Source organism: Polistes dominula, unplaced genomic scaffold, assembly GCF_049000335.1.
Source record: "Polistes dominula isolate Pdom_NZ unplaced genomic scaffold, Pdom_raw_medaka contig_22, whole genome shotgun sequence".
NCBI classification, from domain to species: domain Eukaryota; kingdom Metazoa; phylum Arthropoda; class Insecta; order Hymenoptera; family Vespidae; genus Polistes; species Polistes dominula.
Genome location: NW_028300966.1, coordinates 1,493,979 through 1,519,403, shown reverse-complemented (window position 1 = coordinate 1,519,403; position 25,425 = coordinate 1,493,979). Strand labels below are relative to the sequence as shown.

Genomic DNA, 25,425 nt, shown 5'->3' with positions numbered 1-25,425 from the left:
CTCTCTCTCTCTCTCTCTCTCTCTCTCTCTCTCTCTCTCTCTCTTTCTCTTACTCGTGTTCTTTTTATTCCTTTTTCAATCTCTCTTTCTCATTCTCGTTTCTATATACATCATGTTCTTTCCTCGTCATCTATCGTACTTCGGAAGCAATGTTAGACTAATTTGAATTTAATAGGGGGTTAAATTACTATTTATTCGGCCAACCACATTTCCATCCCTTGATCAACGTTATACACTTATATATACTTAAAACTTATTAGTTTGAATTCATTTATTTTTCTCTATTCAATTAATAAAACATTGATTTACACTACTTTTTTTAAATTAATTCTCTAATCTAAATTTTTTAAAAACGAGAAATTATATAATAGATATTTTATGATCGATCAAATATATTTATTGAAAACAGTATATATATATATATTCTTTTTTTTTTTTTTTTTTAATTTTTATAGCTTTTTGTTTAAGAAGCTTTGCATCGAACTATTATAGATTCTACGACTCTTCTTTACGTAAAGTATTATTTGTGTTAAATATAAATAACAGTTGCCGTAGTATATAATACCTAAACGTTTACTTTACTCGAAAATTATACGATATTCAAGAAATTCACAAAAGGATTTATATATAAACGAGGTCTCTTATTCTCTTCGAACGAACGTTTTTACTTCAGTTTTCACAGAGTGCATTTTATTCCACTCGAACGAATCTTTTCAGAATGATTTTCTGTTGATAGAACTAATAGTCGATTGAGAAAATAGATGCGTTTCTTCGTTCGAACGAAATCGCATTCAGTCGATCATTTTTTTTTTCTTTTTACTTTCTTTCTTCCCTTAGATATGACGACGAAGAATATAAAAAAAAAAAAAAAATCATTTGACCCGAATACTCAAGCGCATGTGTATACACGGTACATATATGAGACACATATATATGTGACACTATGTGTTGTTATATGATGCACATTCGCACTTAGGAATTTCATTACAAATCGTTCCATTAATTTTACACGGCTCACAGTTTGATACCTTATACGTTCATTTATCACTACTGTTATAAAATGATAAATAACATTGATCACGTTAATCGTACATACATCGTACAAGTATAGTATTCCTATAACACAAAGGTTTTTTTCACGATTTTAAAATCTGCATCGGATTTCTAAATAACGTACGATCTTGATCCATATCTGATCTATACGAAATATCTAGATCAAGATCTATAGATTGTATTATTTCTGTTTTTTTCTTTTTTCTTTTTTTTTTTATTTCAAAATAATGAAAGATAAAACGAAGCGTGAGTTACTATCAGATTCTCGAGGACCAAAGTGAGAGAGAAAGAGAGATCCATTACGCTTATGAAACACCCTAAATCCGGATGTCGAAATGAAGACCGAGTATCACAGGATCCATGAGAGAGAATGAGATGGTTGTGTTAAACGGATACAGCTACGGAAATAGGATGAAACAATGGTAGTTTGAACTGATACACATACTACATCTTCCACTACTACCACAATCACTCATCTTCTACTCGTGATTTCAGTATTATGCATTATGCTTAACACTCTCGTTATCTCATTCTCTCTCTCTCTCTCTCCTCCTCTTCATTTTATCAAAAATATTCATGCAATAAACACACGTATGAAATATAATTATTTTTAATCGTATCAAATTCAACATTATATTTATTGTAATGAAATAATAATAATAATAATTGACACAAATATTTTTTAAACGAAACGGAGTAGAAAAAGAAGAGAATAGAATAAAAGGGGTTGAATTAAAAAAAAAAAAAAGAAAAATAGAAAAGATTGCTTTCGTTTGAAAATATATGAACGCGACGTAGCGTAGCAAGGGGTCGGATGTTGCAGCAGTTGCAGCAGTTGCAGCATCTACCCGCAATAGTCTCGTAGCCAACGAGCCGAGTTCTTGTTGCCCTCGAGAGAAAGACCTCTGTAACCATAGAGTTTCGGAAGGAAAGGAAAACAAATAAAAATGTAAGGGTACCAACCTATCTAGCTATCTAGCTAGCTAGATAGCAAATGTTAGTTGCTAGCAAAATTAGAAGAGGATGATAATGTAAGAGAAGAAGAAGAAGAAGAAGAAGAAGAAGATCTGTGCTTTGTACAGTTTGTCGATTTAAACAAAAAGAGAATAAGAGAGAGAGAGAGAGAGAAACAGACAGGTTCACTTCTAGGTAAATCCCAAACCGTTTCAGTGAATTATTTCCGGCATTAGGTAAAAGTAGGACGGCATACTTTAAAGTGTTAGTACTATAGAGAAAATACAATGCACTTGGTATCGTTGTTCTATGCAGTTTCTCACATATATACAAACACGCATACACGCAAAATGATCTCTCTCTCTCTCACTCTCTCTCCCTCTCTCTCTCTCTCTTTGTTTCATTCTCATTTTCATTCTTACTCTCTCTTTCTCTTCGTACTTAATTAATCGTTCTACGCGATTTATTATCGTCTCCACGGCCATGTACCTACGACGATTTCGAAACTTCCCGCGAACAGAATACCATTTATCGTTCGAAGTCGTCCCACGAGACGACGATAGTCTCTCATTCTCCTTCTCTTTCTCTCTTTAACTTTTAGTGCAAGTACCTCTTAACATTCCAATTTAACGTACTCCCCGCTCTCTGGCGGCACGTTGGAACTCGTTAGCGTAAATACCAATGCAAGAACAAAAAATATAGTTCGTGAATTTCATCGATAGATTGAACCATTTTTTTTTTTTTACTATTGGTCGTTAAAAAGAATCTTAAGAATGTTCAACTATCTAATTAAGATTCGTTACACGTTCTATTTCTATCTTCTATCTTTTAAAAAAGATATTTTATTAAATAGAACTCGTATGTATTAATTTTAAATAGTTGAAATATCTCTGCAAATTGTATTTAATTATCAGTTGTGCTTTTAATGTAATAAATTGATTTTAAGATGAATAAAAAGTCAATGAGAATATCATTAAATTGACTATAGATAATTATTTTTATATAATTAGCATAAGATTGTTGAAAAAGAAAAATAAAAAAAAAGATTAATCTTATTCAAATCGTTCGTACGAGTATAAATATAATAGTTTATTATACATAAAAGTATTTAATTAATGATCTCTTAGAATCATTCCAGCATTCATTATCGATTTTTACCATTGAATGTTCCATCTCGTCGTTTGCTTCTATTTAAATCAGGTCAAGATTACTTAATCTTTCTGTAGTATTTTTTTTTTTTTTTTTTATAAAAATCACATACATACATATATATGTAAAATGTAAAGGTTAATATGTAGACAAAACAGTATAAACCGATATCAATGAGAAACGAGGATATTGCATGAGTTATATATATATCTATATACATATATAAAGTTTATTCGCTTTACTACTCATGTATAGAAAATATTTCGCTTGGGAAAGTTGCATAGGAAAACTCAACTCTAGTCTTTCGCCTTTTCGATCTCGAATATATACACTTGTATCTATTGGCATTGATACATACATCCACATATACACATATATGTAAACGTAGCTGAGATATATATCAGAGAGATCAAGCAGAATGGAAGAATTTCGATAGCCTTGCAAATAATATATCGCTTTTTAAATTGAAATAAAAATCCACTGGTTGCTTCTTCTTACTTTGTCTCTCTTTTTTTTTCTTTTCTTTTCTTTTTTCTTTTCCTCCTTTTTTATCTTTTTCCTATCTCTATTTCGATTTCTCGAAAGACTTATAGTATTTCGAGTTCTGGAAAGTGCTACGAAGCGTTTGCCAGATCCTTTATCCTCACGGTCTTCCATTTACCCTTAACATATCACGACCCTTCAATTCTTACCATCCTAAAAAGTGGCTAGAAATCTCAAGGACATCCAATTTCTTATGCATTACTACTTCCTATTCTGCCACACGTGGTCTTCGTTTCCTTTATCCTAAGCAAAAATTCTTCTTTCTACTCTATATATTTCCGTATTTCTATCGATAAGAGAGAAAAAGAAAGAAAGAAACTGAGAAAGAGAGGGAGAGAGAGAGAGAGAGAAAGAAAGAAAAATAGAAAAACATAGCTTCGACGAATCCAATGCATTTTTATAGGATCAGAGACTAAAATTTATTAGGGGGTAACAGCCGTTTCGTAGCTTCTGTCCTCCTGACGACCCCTTTTGCCCACCCGTTTCAACCCTACTACTATTCTACTATATATATATATATATATATTTTTTGTATTCTTTTTCTCTTTGGTGTGTCGACACAACTCTAGAGTTATCTGCAACATCGTTTTGCTCCCTGTTTTCTATCCTCTTTTCTCTCAGTCTCACTCTTTCTAGCTAACTGGTACGAGACTCTAATATATTCGCGATACGGACGGCGAAAAAAGGCTGGAAAAGAATATCAAAACGCACATAAATTTCGTCTATCCTCCTACCTACCCCTCTCTCTTTCTCTCTCATTCTTTCTTTCTTTCTTTCTTTCTTTCTTTCTTTTTCTCTTTCTTTCTCCCGTTGGGAGAGCAGCAAACCTGTCCGCCAGATATGACGAATGCATGCATATACGTAACTCTAACGCGTTCTGCCTCGGCTTGCTAGCTAGCAACGTGTCGACGAGAGAATCAAACGTAAAAGAGAAAGAGTGTAAAGTTTACGACGAGAGAGAGAGAGAGAGAGAAAGAGAGAGATATTTTCATTTGGTTTTTTTTTGTTGGGGGACGAGGTGGTTGGCGTACTATCGAAATATTGTACAGGACTCGCGTTCATTCCTCTTTTTGTATATTTTTTATGTTTTTTATTTTTGTTTCGTTTTGTTTTGTTTTGTTTTGTTTTCAATTTATAGATAGTGGATTCTCTTGTTTGGTGTAAATATTTACGAACTATATTTTATTTAATTCTGTAACAATTCACTAGGCATACATGGCTAAAGTTTTATCGAATATTTCACGAACTATCTCACTCTCTCTCTCTCTCTTTCTCTCTCTCTCTTTTTCTGTCTGTAGTTCACCAATTTCGTAACAAGCAGATGTATCGTGCTGAGGTTTTGTTTGGAGATAGAAAAAGACAGAGAAACATAATGACAAAGATAGAGAAAAGTGAAAGGAACGTATGAACGATGAATGAACGTATGAATGATTTGACATTGTATGTGAAATAACATATGAAATTGTTTCTTTAAGTTTCATATTCAATGTTCACTATAATCTGACTCAAGAATATTAAATGGAAGAACATTGACCAATAATAATCAACAGTATTGAATTTCATGGAAGACAGAGATTAATGTGAGAGATTGAGAGGAGGTTAGGGGTAGGGAAGAGGGTGGGTTGGGGGTGGCTAAAGGATACACCGCAGGAAGGACGAACCCAGTAGCGTGTTTCGGACAGGTTCCGTCCCGTCGTGTTGTCCTGTGGGACAATCTCGTGGACAGGCCGATGCCATTACCTGAACCACATTGTCCCGTCCAGAGCACACGGGATAAGCCGACGAGGTAACGTGCGATATCTCGTCTGATGTCAAATCTGACAGAAGGGGCCTAGCGATATGCTTGCTTGGTTGCATCAAAGAGAGAAAGATAGGACTAGGAAGTGAGATCAACAGAGGAATAGGAAGGAAATTCTGCAAATTCACTAAACGCTTCACATGTTGAAAGAGAAACGACCTGGATAGATTTGTATTTGTGTGTGTGAGATAGAGAATGAGAGAAAGGGAAGAGAAAAAACTAGAGAGAGAAAGGTGTCGACAGAACCCTGGATTATTGGACTTACGTTAGGGGCTTGTGCTCCAGTGTTAGTTTCCTAAAGCCTCTCTTTCTCTGTTTCTCTTTTGGTCAAGCAAGAACCAGACTAGATTGAATTATCTATCATCAGGAGAACGGGCAGCAGGGTTTTCGACCCCGTAGAAAGTCCAGAAAGCAAAGGCCGAACACTGCTCACTAATCATACTAACGTTTCCGGTAGTATGAGGGTGGTAACAGAAGAGAAGAGGAGAGGATGTGTTGAGCTGGTGTAGAACAGGATTCAGGATATTACTGGGAGGATGGAGAAAAACAGGACCTTTCCACTGAATCATTTCCCGATCGTTCCATATCCTTCCCCCATTCCCGTATGGTCTTTTTGTTAACTCGATAAACTACTCTGGTTCCTGTCACGTGATTTTCTTTGACCACTTTTTGTTATCTCTTAACATTATTACAGTTATTAACTAATTCGATTGACTGTCCTTATTTCATTAATATATATTTTTATCTTTTGTTTGTAATGGTATGACCAAGTGTGTTACTCAAAGATCACGAGTAGTAGTAGCCTTTCATCAGTGTACCCGAATCACATCAGAATTCCTGAAGCATGTCCGAGTACGTATCATTATACAGCCGGGAGCAGTGGTCATCGGTCGAAGCGGGAATCGATGTCTTTGACATTAACAAGCATCTAGAGTAGAATGCAAATTCGTGGCGTTACGCTTCCGGACGTGCCGTTCTCACGAACATGCTCTTCACTCTCTCTCTCTCTATATATATATATATATCCTTCTCTCTAACCCACCACCTTCAAATTCTCTATCTGTCTCTACCTAACTATCTCCTTACTCATTCTATCTATCTGGTGCTACTAAGACGATGAGGGTTATACTCATGCGGCTAGCCAAGATCTCCAAGAGAACCAGTACGCATATCCGTGAACCTCAAATACTACACAGGAGAGTAGGACAGATGCCACGTATTGTGTGTCACCAGTTGTTCCACGATTGTGTCTATCCTGACACATAGTATATATGTATATATCAAACTATTTCTCTCCTTCCTCTCTTCCTTTATATATATATATATTGTACTATTTAGGTGCCACAGATGTCTGAGAAACCAGCACGCTTTCATCCAGAGATCTCAACGATACCTGCTGCTACTACTCCACTCCCAAATATCGTGCTTTGCTTCCTGTCTCAGTGTGAAATCTCTGGAAATCTATATTTGTGTCCTACCAAGCACACCATGCTTGACCGAACACGAGCATTTGTGGTTTTGACAAGGTCGAGATAAGCTGTATGTCCCTAGGTGATATATCGACTTATCTATATCACTGACGGAAAATTGCTTGCCCTTTGTTTTCAACTGGTCAATATTAGAATTAAAACGTATCGTGTGAATATTTAACTTCTAAAGTTTATTTTGCTAATATATTAGAATAATTCTAACACACGAATAAATATTATAATTATTATAAAACAATATTCGTATACATTTTCTAATATACGTACAATTTAGGTAGTCCCTAAAATCACATATATATTGAAAAGGTTCACAGACATCCCTATAACTTCTCCCCACTCTTATCGGTCGTAATAATGGAAACTACGTCGTCGATTCTATTTTCCATCCCTCGGGAACTCGGCCTCTGCAAAACCATCCCCCTCTTTACAATCCCAGAAAGCAAAGCATACGGGGTGCGAGTAGTAGAGTCGAGCCTTCGTACAATAATGGTTATTTATTAGCGCTAAATCAAATGCGTTAGCACCCCCCATACCCTATTTCACTCTCTCTCTCTCTCTCTCTCTCTCTCTCTCTCTCTCTCTTTTCCACAACCCCTACGAAGAACAATATATATGATAATAGGTGATAATAATGATTTCGGAATCGATTGCCTACGGCAGCGAATTTTCAGTTCTCTGATATCGATGGAATATTATTAATGATTAAAAGGATTTCGATTTCAATCCACGTAATCCGTATTTTTATATTCTTTTGTCCTTTATATATATATATATATATATTATCAATGACAAGTAACATGAAATTCTAGGACGAATAGATTTATCATTCTCGTTTGGTTTATTTAATATCCTGGATATAAACGATTAGAAAACGAAGAATGAGAGGGTCGTGGAAGATTTGCTGATCGTAATTGCTAATCGAACGAAGGAACGTTTAAAAGAAACAATTTCAAAGGGAAGAGAAAGGAAGGGCAGGCCCTTGATTAACGATGGAGCCAAATGCGTTTCCATAATGATTAATGATGATGCTAAATATAAGCGAATCTCATTTTATATTATACTATACGTGTAATAATGTAAAACGTTCAACGATGTTGAATTAACGTTGTGAGAACGTTGAGCAATTTTATTAAGTATGTAACATCGATTAACATGTTAATGCAGATAATATATATTATATAAGTTTATGTGTATCAAGAGGTTGTATGTTTTGGTATGGATAGATACTTATAAACTATATATATATATAGAACAAGTATATGTATATATATGTGATGTAAACCACACCAAGACCACTGCTTTTCGGTTAGAATATCGAGTTGCCTTGAAACCGTAATTTCGCATCACTCGAAACCCATGGTATTCTGAAGTCAAAAGCATTCCTTTGGTAAACCCGAAGCATTTCCGATTGTAGGTATGAAAGGGCCGACTGCTAAGATAAGCTGAGTACAATGGCGACATTGATTTCAGAGAGGAAGATGCCTTATAGTATCTCTACGATCTTCTAAGGTTTCATAATTTTCAATTAATAACCGATTGAGAGATTATACGATTATTATAATAATCATCACTTTATTCCTCGTTATTACAACGAGAACATTCTTACCATAGATATTATAATATTATGATCAAAAACTTAAACGAATCTCATAACTGATACAAAAATATAATATTATTTTTGTATTTTTGTTAAACTATAGTTCTTGAAAATATGTTTTCAGTCTCGCCTCATTAAATCAAAATCAACGTCGAGTTTGTACCTAAAGTTTATCGTTCATGGAACACACGCATGACGTTTTCATATTATTTATAATAAATTAATGTGTTTTATTGCACGTCTCTGCGAAACGTAGCTAACGTAATATTTACGACCGGTTGCGACGATAACCACAAAATGTTTGGCTCTTCAACACAAACAAATACGTGGGGCTCTCTAACAAATTACACGTTTGCTAGCTAAATCCCGGACACCGAAACGCGTCCGTTACAAGTTTATTATTATATATGTATTTCGAATGTGTTCCTACCATCACACCAAATGAACAGAAAATTGAAATAATAATCTGTGAAATGGCAACATCGTTGAGAGTATATTAATCTTTATTATTAATCGTATCAATTTTCAAACTTATTATCAATCAGTTTTGTGTTCATTTAACTGTACGTTAATTATTTCAACAAAAATAAGTAAAAACCCCCTTCGATCATCACATTTTATCATACCTCATTGATAAAATAATAATCTCGTGTTATCGAAGTGATTTAACGTGACGTTTATCGGATTGCATTATGCTCAAATAAAATATAACACACGACTGTCAATATATCCAATCAAAATAAGATAAAAAAGAAAATATCATGAAATTTAGATAGGTAACATATTGTTCAAAGTAAGGTTGCTGTCTTTGGAAATCTACGAAGCTATCGTGGAGAGTTTTGGCCTCTTGTAGCATGTAAACAAGGCGGTGTAATAGCGGCTGGCGACCCTGCCCATTCTCTGGTATTGTGTGTGCATACTGATGTTTCATTAGCCGACCGTTCATACCTCCTGCTCTAGGACCATCCCTCTCTCTCATACATACACACACATGCACACATTTACCCCTCTCTCTCTCTCTCTCTCTCTCTATCCATCTATCTATCTCTATCTCCATCTCCTTGTTTCTACGTAGGACTGTCAATCAAGTTCAGCGGGCCTCCGGCTGCATCAGAGTATAGTCTACCGATCCGATCTCACCGCAACATCGCTCTGTTAGGATCGTAGTATAAGGGGATTACAATTATCCAATGTTTGAGTACTCCTTCCGTTGAATATGATCACTGTAGATAGCCTCGACCTCGATCTTGTTCAAGACTAACACGACAGCAAACTGAGATGCTTACATTGAAATCGAGTTGGTTGTTAGTTCGTTACTTATTTGAAAGCATACTATCAATACTATTTTCTTTTATTCCAACACTGATAAATAACAATCCTTATCGTTAGATTGTTCAAACGGTTTCATTACATTTCGAGTAATCAAAAAAAAAGAGCCCTAATTCGTACTCATCCGATTGTTGAAACGAATGCAAAGAAAAGGGTGGCTTACGAATCACTTTGTTCTCTTTATAAGGGGATTACAATTATCCCAGGAGTATTCGATTGCCTGGTGTTTCTGCATACCTACCATTCTCTCCTCACCCTCCCCCCTCTCTATGTTAGTACTCCTCTCGTCCACTTGCACCTACATTTGCAATCTGTTCGTTCAAATTACTCGCAGCACGCTTGCAGTTGCTAGCAGCCTGGCAATGCTCCCGGGACCTTTTGCCAAACTCTCTCTCTCTCTCTCTCTCTCTCTCTCTCTGGGCTCGTGTATGCTCCCTTAATCGTTGTGACTCTCTCTCCCGCTCTCACTCTCTCTATTTTACAAATTATAAATCGAGGCACGACACGTTTAGCAAACTAAACGATATTTTTCTAATGAAAATTTAATATACGTTTGTGTTCATATTAAACAACACACACACACACAAGTCGTTTTATTTCATTTTTTATTAAATTTGTAATATAGCAAACAAATGGATAAATCATTCTAATTTATGATTGATACAAAATAAATCTTAGATATTTGATTTTTTTGAAAGATAAATGTGTGGTGAGGTTTCCGTCGAGTCAACCACAAATGGAATCGTTTGTCCAGGGACAAGGGAATCTTATTCCGGCAAACGTCACAAATCAATTGGATGGCCGTTAAGCCCCCAGTCCAAATTGCTTTGTGCGGATCACATTATAAGGGGATTACGGTCATCCAGTTGCTCGATTACCTTTACGCCCGCGCGAATCCATTAAGTGGTCCGTTTTGCGATAGGGTGACAAGTTACGAATGTTAAAGTGTAATCACGATCCTAAATCTTATCGTTTATTCACAATGAACAATTCTATACGTCTAGATAAAAGATAATTTAATTAGTCAGGATTTCGATTGCACGTGACCCAAAACCTCCACCCCCTTTCAATCGTTTCAGCTCTCTGATCGTTCATCGGTTTGCGTGATGGTTCATTAATTTTATTCCTGTCCAATTATTTTATTCCTTTTTTTTTTCAACTTGAAATCTAAACAAGTTAATCTACTGGTCTACATAAATAAACAAACATAAACCTACCAACCTATCAACAAGTTTTAAGAGACTTTTACTTTCAACTTTTTTTAAAAAGAAGATCGGATTGGATATCGCAAGGAACATAAATTTTCCTCACGTACTACCTCCTCGAATCAGATACCTCGAAAGTATCTGGTTAGAAGGGACTGGAAGAAATGAGTGGGGGAAAAAGGGATAACAAAAAAAAGAAAGAAAAGAAAAGGAGGACAAGAAGGGTACATAGAAGCAGGAAAGCTTTCCCCTCGTAACGAATGGACTCCATTGGAACGGAAACGAACGGGACAGAAACAGTAGTGAGGGTGGGGGTGGTCAGAGGGTAAAACGAGAAAGAGAGAAAGTTAGAATAGAATAGAATAAAAGTCACGGGACATTTTGCGGAGGTCGCCTATCTGATCATTCTCAAAAACGAATCCCTAAACTGTAGGGATGCGTCCACACCCTTGGTCATCTTTCTCCCTCTCTCTCTCTCTCTCTCTCTCTTTTTTTTTTGTCTAACGCGTGTTGACCATGAAGAGAGAAAAGGAAGAAGAAGAAGAAGAAGAGTCAATGGTGGTGTGTTGGGAATGGAAATGGAAGGGTAGACGGCTGGTTTGTGCAACGTGTGTGATTACGTTGGCAATTACTCCCACCCTAAACTTAGTCAGAGGGTTAGCTAGACACCCCCTTCCTCTCTTTCACTCACTCACTCAGTACCCTCATTCTTGTATTCTCTCCAGTCGCCTCCTCGGCCGCTACTGCGGAAGGGTTGTAACTCGTTATTAGCGAGAGAGAAGGGAAAAGGGATGGAAGGGTAGGTAGGGAGAGGTGATTACAGCCCTTGGAGTAGATTTCTCAACGATGATAAACGCCAGTACGTAGATCCGATCACGAGTTGTACCTTTCTCTCTCTCTCTCTCTCTCTCTCTCTCTCTCTCTCTCTCTCTCTCTCTCTCTCTTTCTCATTCATATTCTGTTTCTCTTTCTCTCTTTTTTTTTTCGTTTTACCATCTTCATTGTAGATCGAAGGATCACGGAATGTCTAAGCGCTAACCTTTTACTTTTTTCCCCCTTCATCGATATAGGGTGGTGATAAGGTGTTCAAAGGGCTTGAAAGTTTTATCGTTTGGAATGAAGTAAGGGAATCCCGTTTTCCAGGTAGTGGTTGTAGTAGTTGTGGATCGAACGAACTACTTTCGTTCGGTTATATCCGTAATAGAACGAGCCGATAGTTGACGATCTTCCACCCTTATGGACCTCCCCCATCCACCCTTCATTCGGTTTACTTCGAACGATATTATTTGAACGTTCGAAAGAAGTGTCTCGTAAAGAGAATTCGTTTAAACGTTCGAGAGAAATTACAAGCTGAAGTTTCCTTTAAAAAAAGAGACCAAAATAAAAAACCATTTATTGTCCTCTCTTATCAAAGTTAAGATAAAAAGATATCGTGTGTTTTTTTTCTTCTTTTTCTAATGAAGAAGCAGAAAAAAGGAAAAAAAAACTATGTAATAGTAAAATGTTTCACATAAATGTTATTACAATAATAATTTTTGATAACAACCGATTAAAATAAATAATGTCATTTTAAAGTAGCAAGATTAAACGTTAGTATTGCTCAAAAAAGATAGAAAATTTTCCAAGCTCGTTTTATCTTTCTTTCTCTTTCTATTTTCTGTAGGACATTTAGGGGTGGACGGCATTAGCTTCATGTGTATGTATGTCGTCGTCGTCGTCGTAGGGGTTGTAACTGCACTCGCGAGTTGCACTCCTGTATACAGGAGCAACGGAAACCATACGCGTGGAACGAAAAGATAACGCAATTTATTTCAGGCTTTATTCATTCTCCGTGCTCGTTTCTACCCTCCTTCTTTCCATCCCTTCCCTTCTTCTTCTTCTTTTATTTTTTTACCTTTCTCTTTTTCTCTTTTTTTTCTTTTCGTGGTCCAGCCCCACTGTGGTGGGCTGGTGAACTCTTTTTGCAATTTCTTTTTATTTTTTTTTTATCTTTTTCTGTTTCCTTTTCTACCCTTTTTCTCGACCCTTTCCACTCTCTCTCTTTCTCTTCTTTTAACGTGGATTTCTTCCACTCTTCCGCGTCATCACCGCTATCACCAATCTGGCCGTAGTCGACGAGAGAATTTTAATGCGTTGTTCTCATTCCCTTCACCCCTTCCTCCACCCTTTCCCTACTCTCACCTCTTTCTCTCTCGCCCACGCTGATATTCTCTCGTTCTCATCTTCCTATTCCCTTATCCCTATCCCATCCCGTTACAACACACGGTTTTAAGGGGAGGGGCTTCATTACCAACGATAAAATCTCAAAACCCGTTTTTCGGATCTTTCCAGGACGAAAAAGCAAGCATGCGAGCACCGGGACACGAACGGCGTCAACTGTCCGTGTAACGTCGACTCTCCAAGGGTAATCGAGAATAGGAACACAGGATGATGATGGTGGTGAAGGGTGGAGGTGTAGGGTGGAAGTGGAGGAGAAAAAAATTCCTGGACAAATTCTTTTCTATATCATTTCTTCATTCTTCGTTCTATCTACCTTCCCTACCCCTCATACACCGATTGGAATTTAAAACGGAATTCGAAAAGAGATGGCACATTTTTTTAATTTTCGTAATTTCAAAATTTTTCTGAATGAATATTTGTATATTTTTTTTGAAAAAAAAAAAAATAATTTATTTGATAAATTATTTCAATCGTTTACGAAATTGAGAACAAAGATTATTAATTGTAAGTCCGATTTTATATTCAAGTAGTACGTATATATCATATATCAGACATTACGTGAAAAAATATAAATATATATCTATTTAATAAATTAATCAATTTATATTACTTTAATATATTAAATATATTATTATTATTATATATCTATTTAATAAATTACAATTCCACCAAATTTGTCCACATATCTTTGCTGCAATTGAAGACCCGTAAAATTAACCCCCCCCCCCAAAAAAAAAGAAAAATACAACACAACCAGATCTATTAGCCCCCTTTTTATTTTATTTTTTTTCTCTTTTCCCCATCGTTATTTCATTAATGCAAATCAACGCGTGAAAATTATCGAACCGGAGTTTATAAACGTGCAGGGGGGAGAGAAAACTCCGGTATCGTTTCTCCAACAACGTTGTACTTTCAGACAGAAAGAGAAAGAGCGCATATACACGCAGGGGGTTGAAGGGGTGGGTGTAGTGATGGTGGGCTGTGTGATATTGATGTTCATCGAATTCCGTACCGCCCATTAATTCACCCTACCTTTCCGATCCTTTTTCATGCCGTGCGTACTCTCGTAAATCAATTTCACAGATTAGCGAAAGTGCCAATAAGCGTATCGTTTCTAACGACTCTCGGATATTTCGATACTGGGAAAACAAAGAGAAAGAGAAAGAAAGAAAGAAAGGAAGGAAGAAAGTGGTACGATGCATAATTGACCTCGACACGAAAGAAACTTTCGATTACCATTACCATCTTCCTATGTTTTAAAGTTTCAACATTTGTATTTATATATGTATATATATTTTTATTTTTATTAATTTAATTTTAATTTATTAATTTATAATTTTTAATCCTTTATAAATCCCTTATAGAATACCTTATATAATATTTTTATTAATTTAATTTTAATTTAGAATTTTTATTCCCTTATAAATCCTCAATAAAATATTATAATAATTTCTTAATTTTTTTTAATAATTTAACTTTAACTTCTATTTATTCTATTAATTTAATTTTAATTAATAAATTATAATCCCTTTTTGTTTTATTTTTTTTTATTAATAATTTAAATCACCTATTATTAATTTAATCTATCATAGTTTCCCCTATTTACCTACTTTGTTTCAATTATAAATTTATACATTTATTATCATATATCGAAGAAATTTCTTATACGATATTAGATCTATAACCATTCCATCCCCTCTTTCGTTTATCATTAAGCTTTTATCATTAGCAGTGTCTTACGTCATAGTAAGACTTGTATAACACGTTCCAAACACAATGCCGAAGCGTACAACACTCGCTTCGTATATCGTAGGTAGCAATTAAGAAAGTTTCACCGCAACTAAACTATCGAGAAGGATCTTATTCCTATTAGACAGGAAGGCTCGGCAATAGGATGAACGCGATAGATGCTTCCTTCCTTCCTTCCTTCCTTCCTTCGAATAGAGATCGACACACGTGACTCTCAATGGAAATTCACCTTAAAGATTACACCTAGTCTATTATTGGCTCTACTACATTAACTCGATGAGTTTTGCGTAAGCTAATCAAATTTCATCCTCCTATCATCCTACATTTGTTTTAAACTCCTAACACTTTTGAGTGTTATGAACGAAATTAAACACGTTTGATAACAAAAATATTCTTCAAAATGTTTACATTGATTCAGATTACACTGTGACTGTACTATCGATCAATGATCTATAAAAATCAACATTATATGTTATCTTGAAAGATATGAACAAACAACTATCATATCTGATAACAGTTATCAACCAAATTCTGTTTTTTTGAACTCGTTTTAAACCAAATATCGATATGGATATTTAAAAAAAAAAACAAAAACAAAAAAAATAGCATCGAATAGCATAAATAAAAAAAATCTTTATTTAATCAATTTTAACCGAGCAAGCAAAATAAAAATAAAAAAATAAAAATAAAAAAAAAGGAAAAGCTTTTTTTCAAAATAATATTTTATTTTGCAAATCTTTTAAATATTTAATTTCCAATTTTGGAATACCTCTAAAAAAACCTTTATCACAAATTCATGCAATAGTCGTTTATCTAATTTATAAATAACTCTCTCTTTCTCTCTCTTTCCATCCTTCTTGTTGAGCACGCAGCCGACAGATCTTTAAACTTTAACCTTCGTAAGAGAACACCCTATTTCCACGTTGACATGGCCCAACGTGGAACTGACACGCAATACGAGAGAGACAGATAGAGAGACCCGGATCACTCTTACTTAACAATATTTAATGTCTCAACACACCTCTTGCTAAGGTAACCTACGTTAAGTCAAACTAACTTCGATCAAACCATATATAAATTGTACATGCAAACTATCTTCAACTTATATCCAAATTTATCGAGTGAAAATCATCAACAAGATTAACAGCACACACAAAAAAAATAGAAAAATAGACAAAGAAGTGTTAGACTGTTAGTCTAAACGATTTAGTATCTTAAAATCGCAGTCCCTATTATCTCGATTAAAATATTCGATAATCGAATTTTCGCGGTCTGGATGAAAGTGGAAAATACGAGGGAGAGAGAGATGTATAAGTAAATAAATAGAGAAGGAGTATTAGAGTGAGTGAGTGAGTGAGTGAGTGAGAGCGAGAGAAAAAGGGATGGAAAGGGCAGCAGACAGGGGTGGTTTAAGGGGGTTGATTAATGAGAAAGGAGTGACGTGGCGGTACGCCGCGCCACCAGCCACGCTCTCTGGCCCATTTCATCTCTGCTCCCTCTTTACCATCCCACCATTTCTTTACCAACCCCCCTCTGACGTGGTTGGTCACGCGTTTCACTTTCTCCCTCTCCCTCTCCCTCTCCCTCTCTCTTTCTCTTTTGGTCCTACCTTTTTCACGCACACCGTGTTTGTTCGTATTGTTTCCTCGTTTCTCTTTGTCCACGTTTCTTTACCTCTTTCTACTCTTCGCAGTTTTTCCCTTAAATTCCACACCACTATTTTCTCACTTTCACCATCGTACCACCATCACCACCACCATCCTGTTTCTGCTTTCTTTCTTTCTGTGTTACTTCTTCTACCTAACTTCGTTTTCTCTCTCTCTTTTTTTTTTTTTCTTATCCCCCTGTCTCGCAACCATATTGCAAAACATACGTTTCACTTTCTATCACTTTACTTTTCTTGTATTTATTTATTTATTTCATTTGCTTTCTACTTGTTCCTTCTTTAACGTTTTCTTTTTCGGTATTTGCTCGTAACAGTGTTTGTTTCGTTTCTCTGTATTAATGTTTGTTCTATTTTCTTTCATTATTTTTGTTGTTGTTGTTAAATTTACTTACAGATTCATAATAATGTTATTGTGTTTATTAATAATTAATTTAATTATTTTTTGATAACATATAAAGTTGTCAAAGAAATCACGTGAGTTAGATAATGATAGCAATTTTTTCATACAACGATCGTAGTTGTAATACTACTTTGTGATAGAAAATTGTTTTGTTCGTCTAATATGCATGCGCAGTTTCCATTCGAATGGAAAACTTTGTCCCTTTTTTTCTCTCTCTCTCTCTCTCTTTCTTTCCCCTTTTCGTGAAAACTTTATTTACATACTTTTTCAATATCGGTACTCTCTAACATTTTATTTCCGCACGATTTGATATACAAATTTACCACGTTCGTGCAAATAAGAATAAAGAAGAATTTCTAACGATTTAATAACTTATATCTTTTTTTTTTATTATTTATTATAATTCGGGGACGTGAACACTGGTGGAATTTAGTATTTGCGACTATAGACGCATATATGCGTTTGGTAAAAATTACTAACCTTATCGTTCAAAACATATACGTGTTCGTTAATATTTATATTAATTAAATTATATTTAAGAAAAAAAACTTTAATTAATAAATATAATTTATTATTTGATTAATATAAATATATTATTAATTATATTAATATAATTAAATTATAATAAAGTTATATTATATTGGTTTAAGTATAAATTATTCTGTTCCTAGAAAACATTTTAGGTAAAAGTATTCATCACTCAAATGCTTAATTAATAATAATAATAATAATTATTATTATTATTATATTCATTTAACGTTATTATTTTTCTAACGACACGAATTATAATATATTATTATGTTTTAATTAAATTGTAAAACTTGGATAAACAACTTAGAAATAAATTGAAAGCACGTACTTCTTAATAGAAATGTAGAAATGATTCTTCTCTTGAAAGTAGAAGAGGATCGGTAAAAGATACGTGACCAGTCTCGTTTTAGTTCTCCTGGGAAAGTCTGCATCAGAGAATGAGAATGAGAAAGAGAAAGATAAAATAGAAGAGGAAACACGCATCAAATGAGATAAAAGGGTCCTAGAAACTCGTCAGCTGGTCCTGTCCCACGCGATCATCGTATCTTGGTCGAAAAGTGATAGCGAATCAGTATCCCTCGAGAGTCCTGATATTCCCGGCAGCCCTTTTTCCTTTTCTAACTTCACTTTGGCCATTGTCATGCAGCACTTTCTAACGCTTGCGGTCCTACGGGAATGAATTTCAACGAAGTTTGACGTTTCTGGTTGTGCAACGTCTACCATGTTTGTACCATCTCACCTTTCTCACTATGTGTTTTTCTCTCTCCCTCTCTCTCTCTCTCTCTCTCTCTCTCTCTCTCTCTTTATCTTTCATTATAATGTTTCAAACTTCCAAAATGATTTAAGTCAATTAAAACTTGTCCCTTTTTTTTTTTGCTTTTAATACTTTCGCGAAATGATTTTCATTTCGAACTTTACAATTATCCGAGATTCGCTCCAAAAAAATAAATAAAAACCCCACCTGCCAGGTTATAAACGTACCTATATCTATATATATATGTGCAGGTAATCGTCTGAGGTAGAGAGAAAAGATAGAAAAGGGCGTTAGCTTACCTTTGGTCGACTCGTGGGATTAAAATAATAATAACGTTGGAAAATTGGACACGGCCATGGTTTGTACCCCTCCTCCCTTCCCCTCGTAATCTTCGCCAGCCATATGCTCAGAACCCAACCCTCTCCTCCATGCACGTTTAGTGAGTTACGTTGGCATTGGGTGGCCTTGGAACGACGCCAGGCGAATGTAAAAAATGATCGGCCACCTAATCTGGCATTGTGCGAGGGCGAGCAAGCAGGCAAGCACAACTCGTGTGAGGGACCACCACCATAGTCACCACCATAAAGCGTAACTTTATTCAATTGCGACTTTGCTTCGCTACGGCTCGTTTTTTAGAAGCTCCCAATGCTTTCTATGTTGAACGAAGAGAGAGAATAGGGTTGGGTGAATGTATATATGTGTATATTTGTGTGTGTGAAAGAGAGAGAGAGAGAGATTTAATCGGATCGATCGCATCCATCGTTCCTGCCGATAAGGCGATGCACATAAACACGTATTACGAAGGAGATACGAGCGAAAGGGATAGAATATATTGTACATGTTCTAAAGATATATACAGGTATATACTCTCTCTCTTTCTCTCTCTCACTCTCTCTATGTTCTTGTCTTTCGTTGACCCTGGATTATCGTGGATTTGGTAAGCTCGAAGTGGGTTGTCCTTGTCGTCATCGTCAACACGTTTTAACCATGATCCATTTCTGATATCTTATTATAGAAACGTTCTCAAATATTTTATATATTTTTGTTAAGATAATAATTGTTCATTTTTTAATTTATTTAATTTGATTTTTTTCTAAATCAAATTTATAGAATTATAATATAATTTTTATATTATTTATATATTTGTTCTCTCTCTCTCTCTTATTTAAGTTTTATCTCATTGATTAATTGAATGTGATTTTTATATTTATGAAATAATTATTCTAATTATTACATTTTTAGAATGTTTCTACTTATATTATTTACGATTATGAATTTTCATTTAACACGCGTGATTTACTACTTCGTATAAATGCATATGATGTATGTGTGTGTGTGTGTGTGTGTTGTTAGATATAGGACATAAATGTAGTTACATTCTCTAGTGCATTCCGCGATCATTAGTCAAACTATTCGCTTGATAGATGGTACACGTCCGTTGTAAGGACTCCTGGACTACAAGTAGGACTCTGTCCAAGACGATGTGCTTGTCCCTTGACGGGTCGTCTATCAGGACTGTGATGTGTCGTCGTACGTAACTGCATCACGCAAAACAGAACCGGTGATACACGTTGTGTTACACATTCCTCTACCTTATGCTAAAATTTCTTCTATTTTATTATCGTAATAAAACAAACAACAAACAAATAAACAAAAAATAAAATACAAACAATTATTATCAATAATTATAAGAACAAAACTTTGCTAAAAATTATTTTAATCTGTCTCTAAAAATAAATTTGATTTCTATTATTGTCAAATATTATATGTGTGTTGTACTTGTTATTATATCAATTGAATTTTTCTTATCAATTGACAAATAATTACATTATTGTTATTTTTAATGTTAAGTTATAAATATAAAAAAAAAAAAGAAAAATATTTTTCAAAGATTTGCCAAGTGTCATTCAGTCACATACACATATATATATATATATATATATATATATATATATATATATATATATATATATATTACACACACACACAAATGGTTGAATACTGAATAAATATTCTATTTTCCAAGCATCGAAATCCATTTTACGAGCATCGTTCGAATATAATCTTCGGTGAGGTTCATTTAAAATAGATCGAGGCTGACTCTTCTCTCTCTCTCTCTCTCTCTTTCCTTCTCTTTCTTTCTCCCTTGGAGAAGGTAAACTCGAATTTTAGTAGACCGCAGATATATGTATATCGCGTGCGATTCGCATACTCTCGAGAGAGTAAAATTTTATTCCTCCTGCGGTTTCTCGTAATCCTCGTTTCCATTGACTTTCAACGCACACACGTGGGGGGGGAGGGGGGCCCATATGTGCCCATGCGTGAGAATGTTTGATATGTGCGTGTATGTACGTATATGTATTCACTCTAGTATATACATAGTAGATCGATTTATTAATAGACAACGAATAGGGCCAGTCTCTGCGAGGGTGGGGGGAGGGGAGGGGTGAGAATCAAAAAAAGATAAAATATTCACATCGAGGTGTTCGAGTGAGTAAAATAAGTTTTGAAAAATTCGCCCCTTGTATCCACTTTCCATCTACTCCCCCATCCCTTTCCCTTCCCCTCAGCCTCCATAGACCATTTCACTCAAATATATATATATATATATATATATATATATATATATATATATATATATATGTATTTCTTCTCTTTTTTATTCTCTTTTTTTTTTTGAAAGCTTCGTGAAATTTGAATTTAATTCGACCTCCCATTGTTTTATCTCTCATAATCTGGTTCTTTTTTTATTTTTATTTCGTCTTCCACTTGATTCTTTTTATTTTACGTTCTTTAAACTCTCTTGTTGACTATAAATAATTTTTCTTTCTGTTCATTTATTTATTCGTTTTCCTTTAAATCGAATGAATGAATTTCATATATGCGAATTACATTTCTATCATTTTCTAATATTATTTGATGATACCAAATTACATTCTATTTTATTTGATTATGTTTTCTATTATTTAGTAAAATCTTAAACAAGTAAATAAATAAAAGTAAAAAAAATTGAATAACAATGTGGTTTATCTTTTACAAATACGATTTGATCGAAATGCGGTTATGGAAACGATGTCAATAATGCAATGAAGAAAAAAAGTGCAAACAAAAAACAAAAAAGAAGAAAATAATTGGATAAAAAAAAAAAAATCTCTCGTTTGTTACTTTCAATCAATAATCGAGATTTTGAGTGGAGAAATTTTCTCACGATCAAAATCGTAGTAAACAAGATCATTAAAAAAAAAAAAGTACTACGTAAACTTCTTCTTTTTTCATTCTCCTGTACTATCATTCATTTTGGATTGATACAAAAAAATCTAGTTCTTTCTTTTTTTTTCTTCAAGTATGGTATATATGATACAAATACAGGTAGTAAGAAGAGATCGAACTTATTGAACGAATTCAGAAGAGGGATAATTAAAATGAAAAGTAATTAGAGCACACCAGGTAGATGTACCTCTCATGTTTCCGATACGGCGTTACTAAATGATCGTTATTACACCGATTCGTTGGCCACACTGACTGAACGTAATGCCCATTGTGTACGTATATATATATAGAGTATTTGTAGAGTTGGTTCTCTTGGTTTGTTCATTCGTTCATTTGGTTCGTTCATTCGTTCGTTTTTAGAGCATCGTAATGTGTATATATACATGCATACACGCATGACAACGATTGACGACACCATTTGACTCACGTGACTCGTATTATTATATTCAGGTGCACTCATGCGTGACTTTGTTCCCTTTTACGTGAATACCTGTTAACGATTTTCGAATAGAAAACACATCGTTCAAGCGAGTACTCTCGATTGCGACAAATATCGCATATTCGTGCGCCTCATGGAAAAACAAATTCTGAATGTATTGTCCGATGGAAAACAAAAAATAAAACGTTATTTCACTCTCTCTCTCTCTCTCTCTCTCTCTCTCTCTCTCTCTCTCTCTCTCTCTCTCTACCAACATTTTCTTTTTTTTTATTTATTTTGTTTAGGTTTTCTTTTGTATTTTATTTTATTTTATTTCATTGGATTTGATTTGATTTGATTTTATTTCGTTTTATTTTCTTCTCGACATTTATTTTGTTACAGAAATCTCGAGTTTTTCGTGTGTGTTGGATGATATTTGACTGACCCAGATTTCGACTCTTTACTATTCACTTCAAAATCTTGCGTCTTGTTTTTTTCTCTCTCTCTCTCTTTTGCTTTCTATCTTTTTTTTTCTTCTATTAAATATATTTTCAACGAATGTTCACATTCATGTTTGGATTTAATTCATATGAATATATTTGACATGAACCTTGTGTCTCTCTCTCTCTCTCCCTCTCTTGTGAATGTAATACGATCTAACGTGAATATAAAATATGTTTAATTAAAAAATAGGGAAAAAAATTATTATTTTATTACGCTACCACATTTTTTTTTATTTTTCTTTAATTTCAACGCTCCTTTAATCAAATTAATTGAAATTTGTATATTTAATTAAATCAAGATCGATATTAAAATGTTAATAAAGTACACTGTTTAATCTATCTTAATCAAAATGAAATGAAATATCTTTAATAAGAAAAAATGATCGTAAAAAGAAAAATACCCATACATATATAAATCTTCGTTATACCCATGGAAAACACTTTCACCATATCGGGTGGGCCTATCTAACGAGCCGTAACAGCACGTCGTTTTGAATAAGTCCGATATTAAAGGGAAAAGGGACGATGCAATGGAAGGCAAGCAGGCAGCAGCAGCAGCAGCAGTAGCACCCTTTCGAAGGTAGATAAAGCGCGAGATCGGCTTTTTGCGATTCGTGCGTTTGCTAAAGATAGAAAGAGATAGAAGAAAAGTTGAAGGATGGGACAATAGTTGCAACGAGCAACGTGTACGAGAAAGACGGATAGATAGGGAAATGTAGAAATGTAAGAGAGATAGATGAACTATCTTTCTCTCTGTTTCTCTCCTTCTCTCTACTTTCAAGCTATGGGAGAACAACCCCTTTCATTCGACGTCAGCCCCTTCTGATACCGTATAAAATATAGTATTGTTCGCGCTCTGTTAGTCTAGAGTGGAATGAGTGTATTTAGAAAGGGGCGGCGTTCTTTCATATGTTAAGCAGATCAGTGTCGGCTTTGAGAAAAAGCTCAAAAGAAAAGGAGGGAAATAGTGTGAGAGGAAAAAAGATAGATAGATAGATAGATAGATATATAGAGACATGGTGGTTGAAAAGCTAACGGATCATTCAAACTACTAATGTCTAATGGTTGTTGCTTTCTTCATTTCATTCCACGTAATCGAATATAATGAACATAAATGTTGGTTATATTAATGGTTTTAATATTTATCTTTTTTTTTTTGTTAAATCAACATTGGTCATTTTATATTTTTTCTACTATAACCAAATATTCTAGACCAATCGGTATTAAATAAAAAATAAATAATAAAAAGTAATACACGTCGAGAGAGTTGACAATGTGTGCTTTTGCGTTTCGGTCAGCTCAAAAGTCAACTTTCGTAACGAGTTTTACATTCGTGACAGAGCACACTGCTGAGTCGTCTCTACACCAACGTTATTGTAAAAGTCCTAATGAAAATCTAGCGATTTTGTCCACTACCACCACCACCACCATCCCCATTGTCCAGTTTTATTCTTCATTCCTCGTACGAACGAATATTCGAGAAAATGAATTTTCACTATGGTCGCGGTGGATCCTTCCACCGAATTTAATCATTTTATTTATTTTTCAACTCGTTCACATGGTTTTTTATTCTTCTTCTTTGCTTTCAGAACACGTACGGGAATTTAGCTGCGGTATGCTCTACTACAGGACACTCTACCTTGATAGCAAAAGGGATGCCCTTTACGTCGGTGCGATGTAAGTAAAACTTTGATTTTTTTTTTTTAAACCATGTAATTTATTTTTGAACTCTGTCAAAATATTTCATGCAATTTAGTGAAATGAAACAATTGACATGTTCAATATTCATTCGTTTAAATATATATCTATCGTAATTCTTTGTTGGATTATTTTTATTATAAAAATACAAAAAAATTACAATTAAAGATATTTAATATCGAGAAATATCTAATTAATGACATTAAAACGTCAAATTATCTTAAACGGTATTATACGTTTGGTCAAAATCGATTTATCTAGGATTGATTATACTCTCGATGTACACACACTCACGTACACACATGTACAAATGCAACAAGCGTATTTACCAACACACTAAAAGCTTTCCAAATATTACTTTGATCATTTAGCGTCAATCAGTTAGTTCATTTCATTTAATCGTTTCCAAACCAAAACGTTTTGTAGTTTCCTTTCGGAATTAATCCCTTCACATGCAAAACCAACTCTGTGTGTGGTTTTTTTTTTTTTATTTTCATCCCCTTATCAAAACGTATATACACAGCACCCCCTATGTGAAAGCAATGGCTGTAAATGACATTTGCTTGCGTTAATACTTATTTGAATATTTATATATATATATATATGTTACAAAATAAAAAATGTAAAGAATCTGAGAATTACATGGAATATGCCTAAAGGGTTTTGTTCAATTATATGTACTTCAGTTAACAGTATTTAAAATTTGTAGGAAAGGAAAAGGGTTAAAGGAAAAAAATCTGAAGTTATTTGAAATTGAAATGAATTATTACAGGTGTGTGTGTGTTTGTACAGTCATAAAATGATTTTTGCATAATGAATTACACATTATCTCAATCAGTTGATTATAAAAATTAAATTTGTCAAAGATTCATGTTGTAAAGGGCAGAAAAAATTAATAATAATTGTAGTTTGTATATTTAAAAATAGAAAATGGAAAAGGTGATGTACCCTTGGCACTAATTTTCTTTTTTGTGAACTAAATACTTGTTTCAATTTGACATAACTTTTAAAAAATCTTGACAAAACTGCATATTTTATTATATAAATAAATAAATAAATAATATTGCATAAGTTTAGTATACAAAATAAAGGAAAAAAATA

The 25,425-nt window shown here is 34.2% G+C and overlaps 1 protein-coding gene across 4 annotated transcripts in view; it reads left to right on the top strand.

The window, feature by feature from the left end:
- Sema2a (Semaphorin 2a) overlaps positions 1-25,425 on the top strand; it is a 221,444-nt gene that overhangs the window by 151,504 nt on the left and 44,515 nt on the right. For all 4 annotated transcript variants that reach the window (XM_089173148.1, XM_015326691.2, XM_089173151.1 and 1 more), the window contains one exon: positions 24,216-24,303. In XM_089173148.1, coding sequence (XP_089029274.1) covers positions 24,216-24,303 — 88 coding nt within the window. The remainder of the gene's footprint in view (positions 1-24,215; positions 24,304-25,425) is intronic.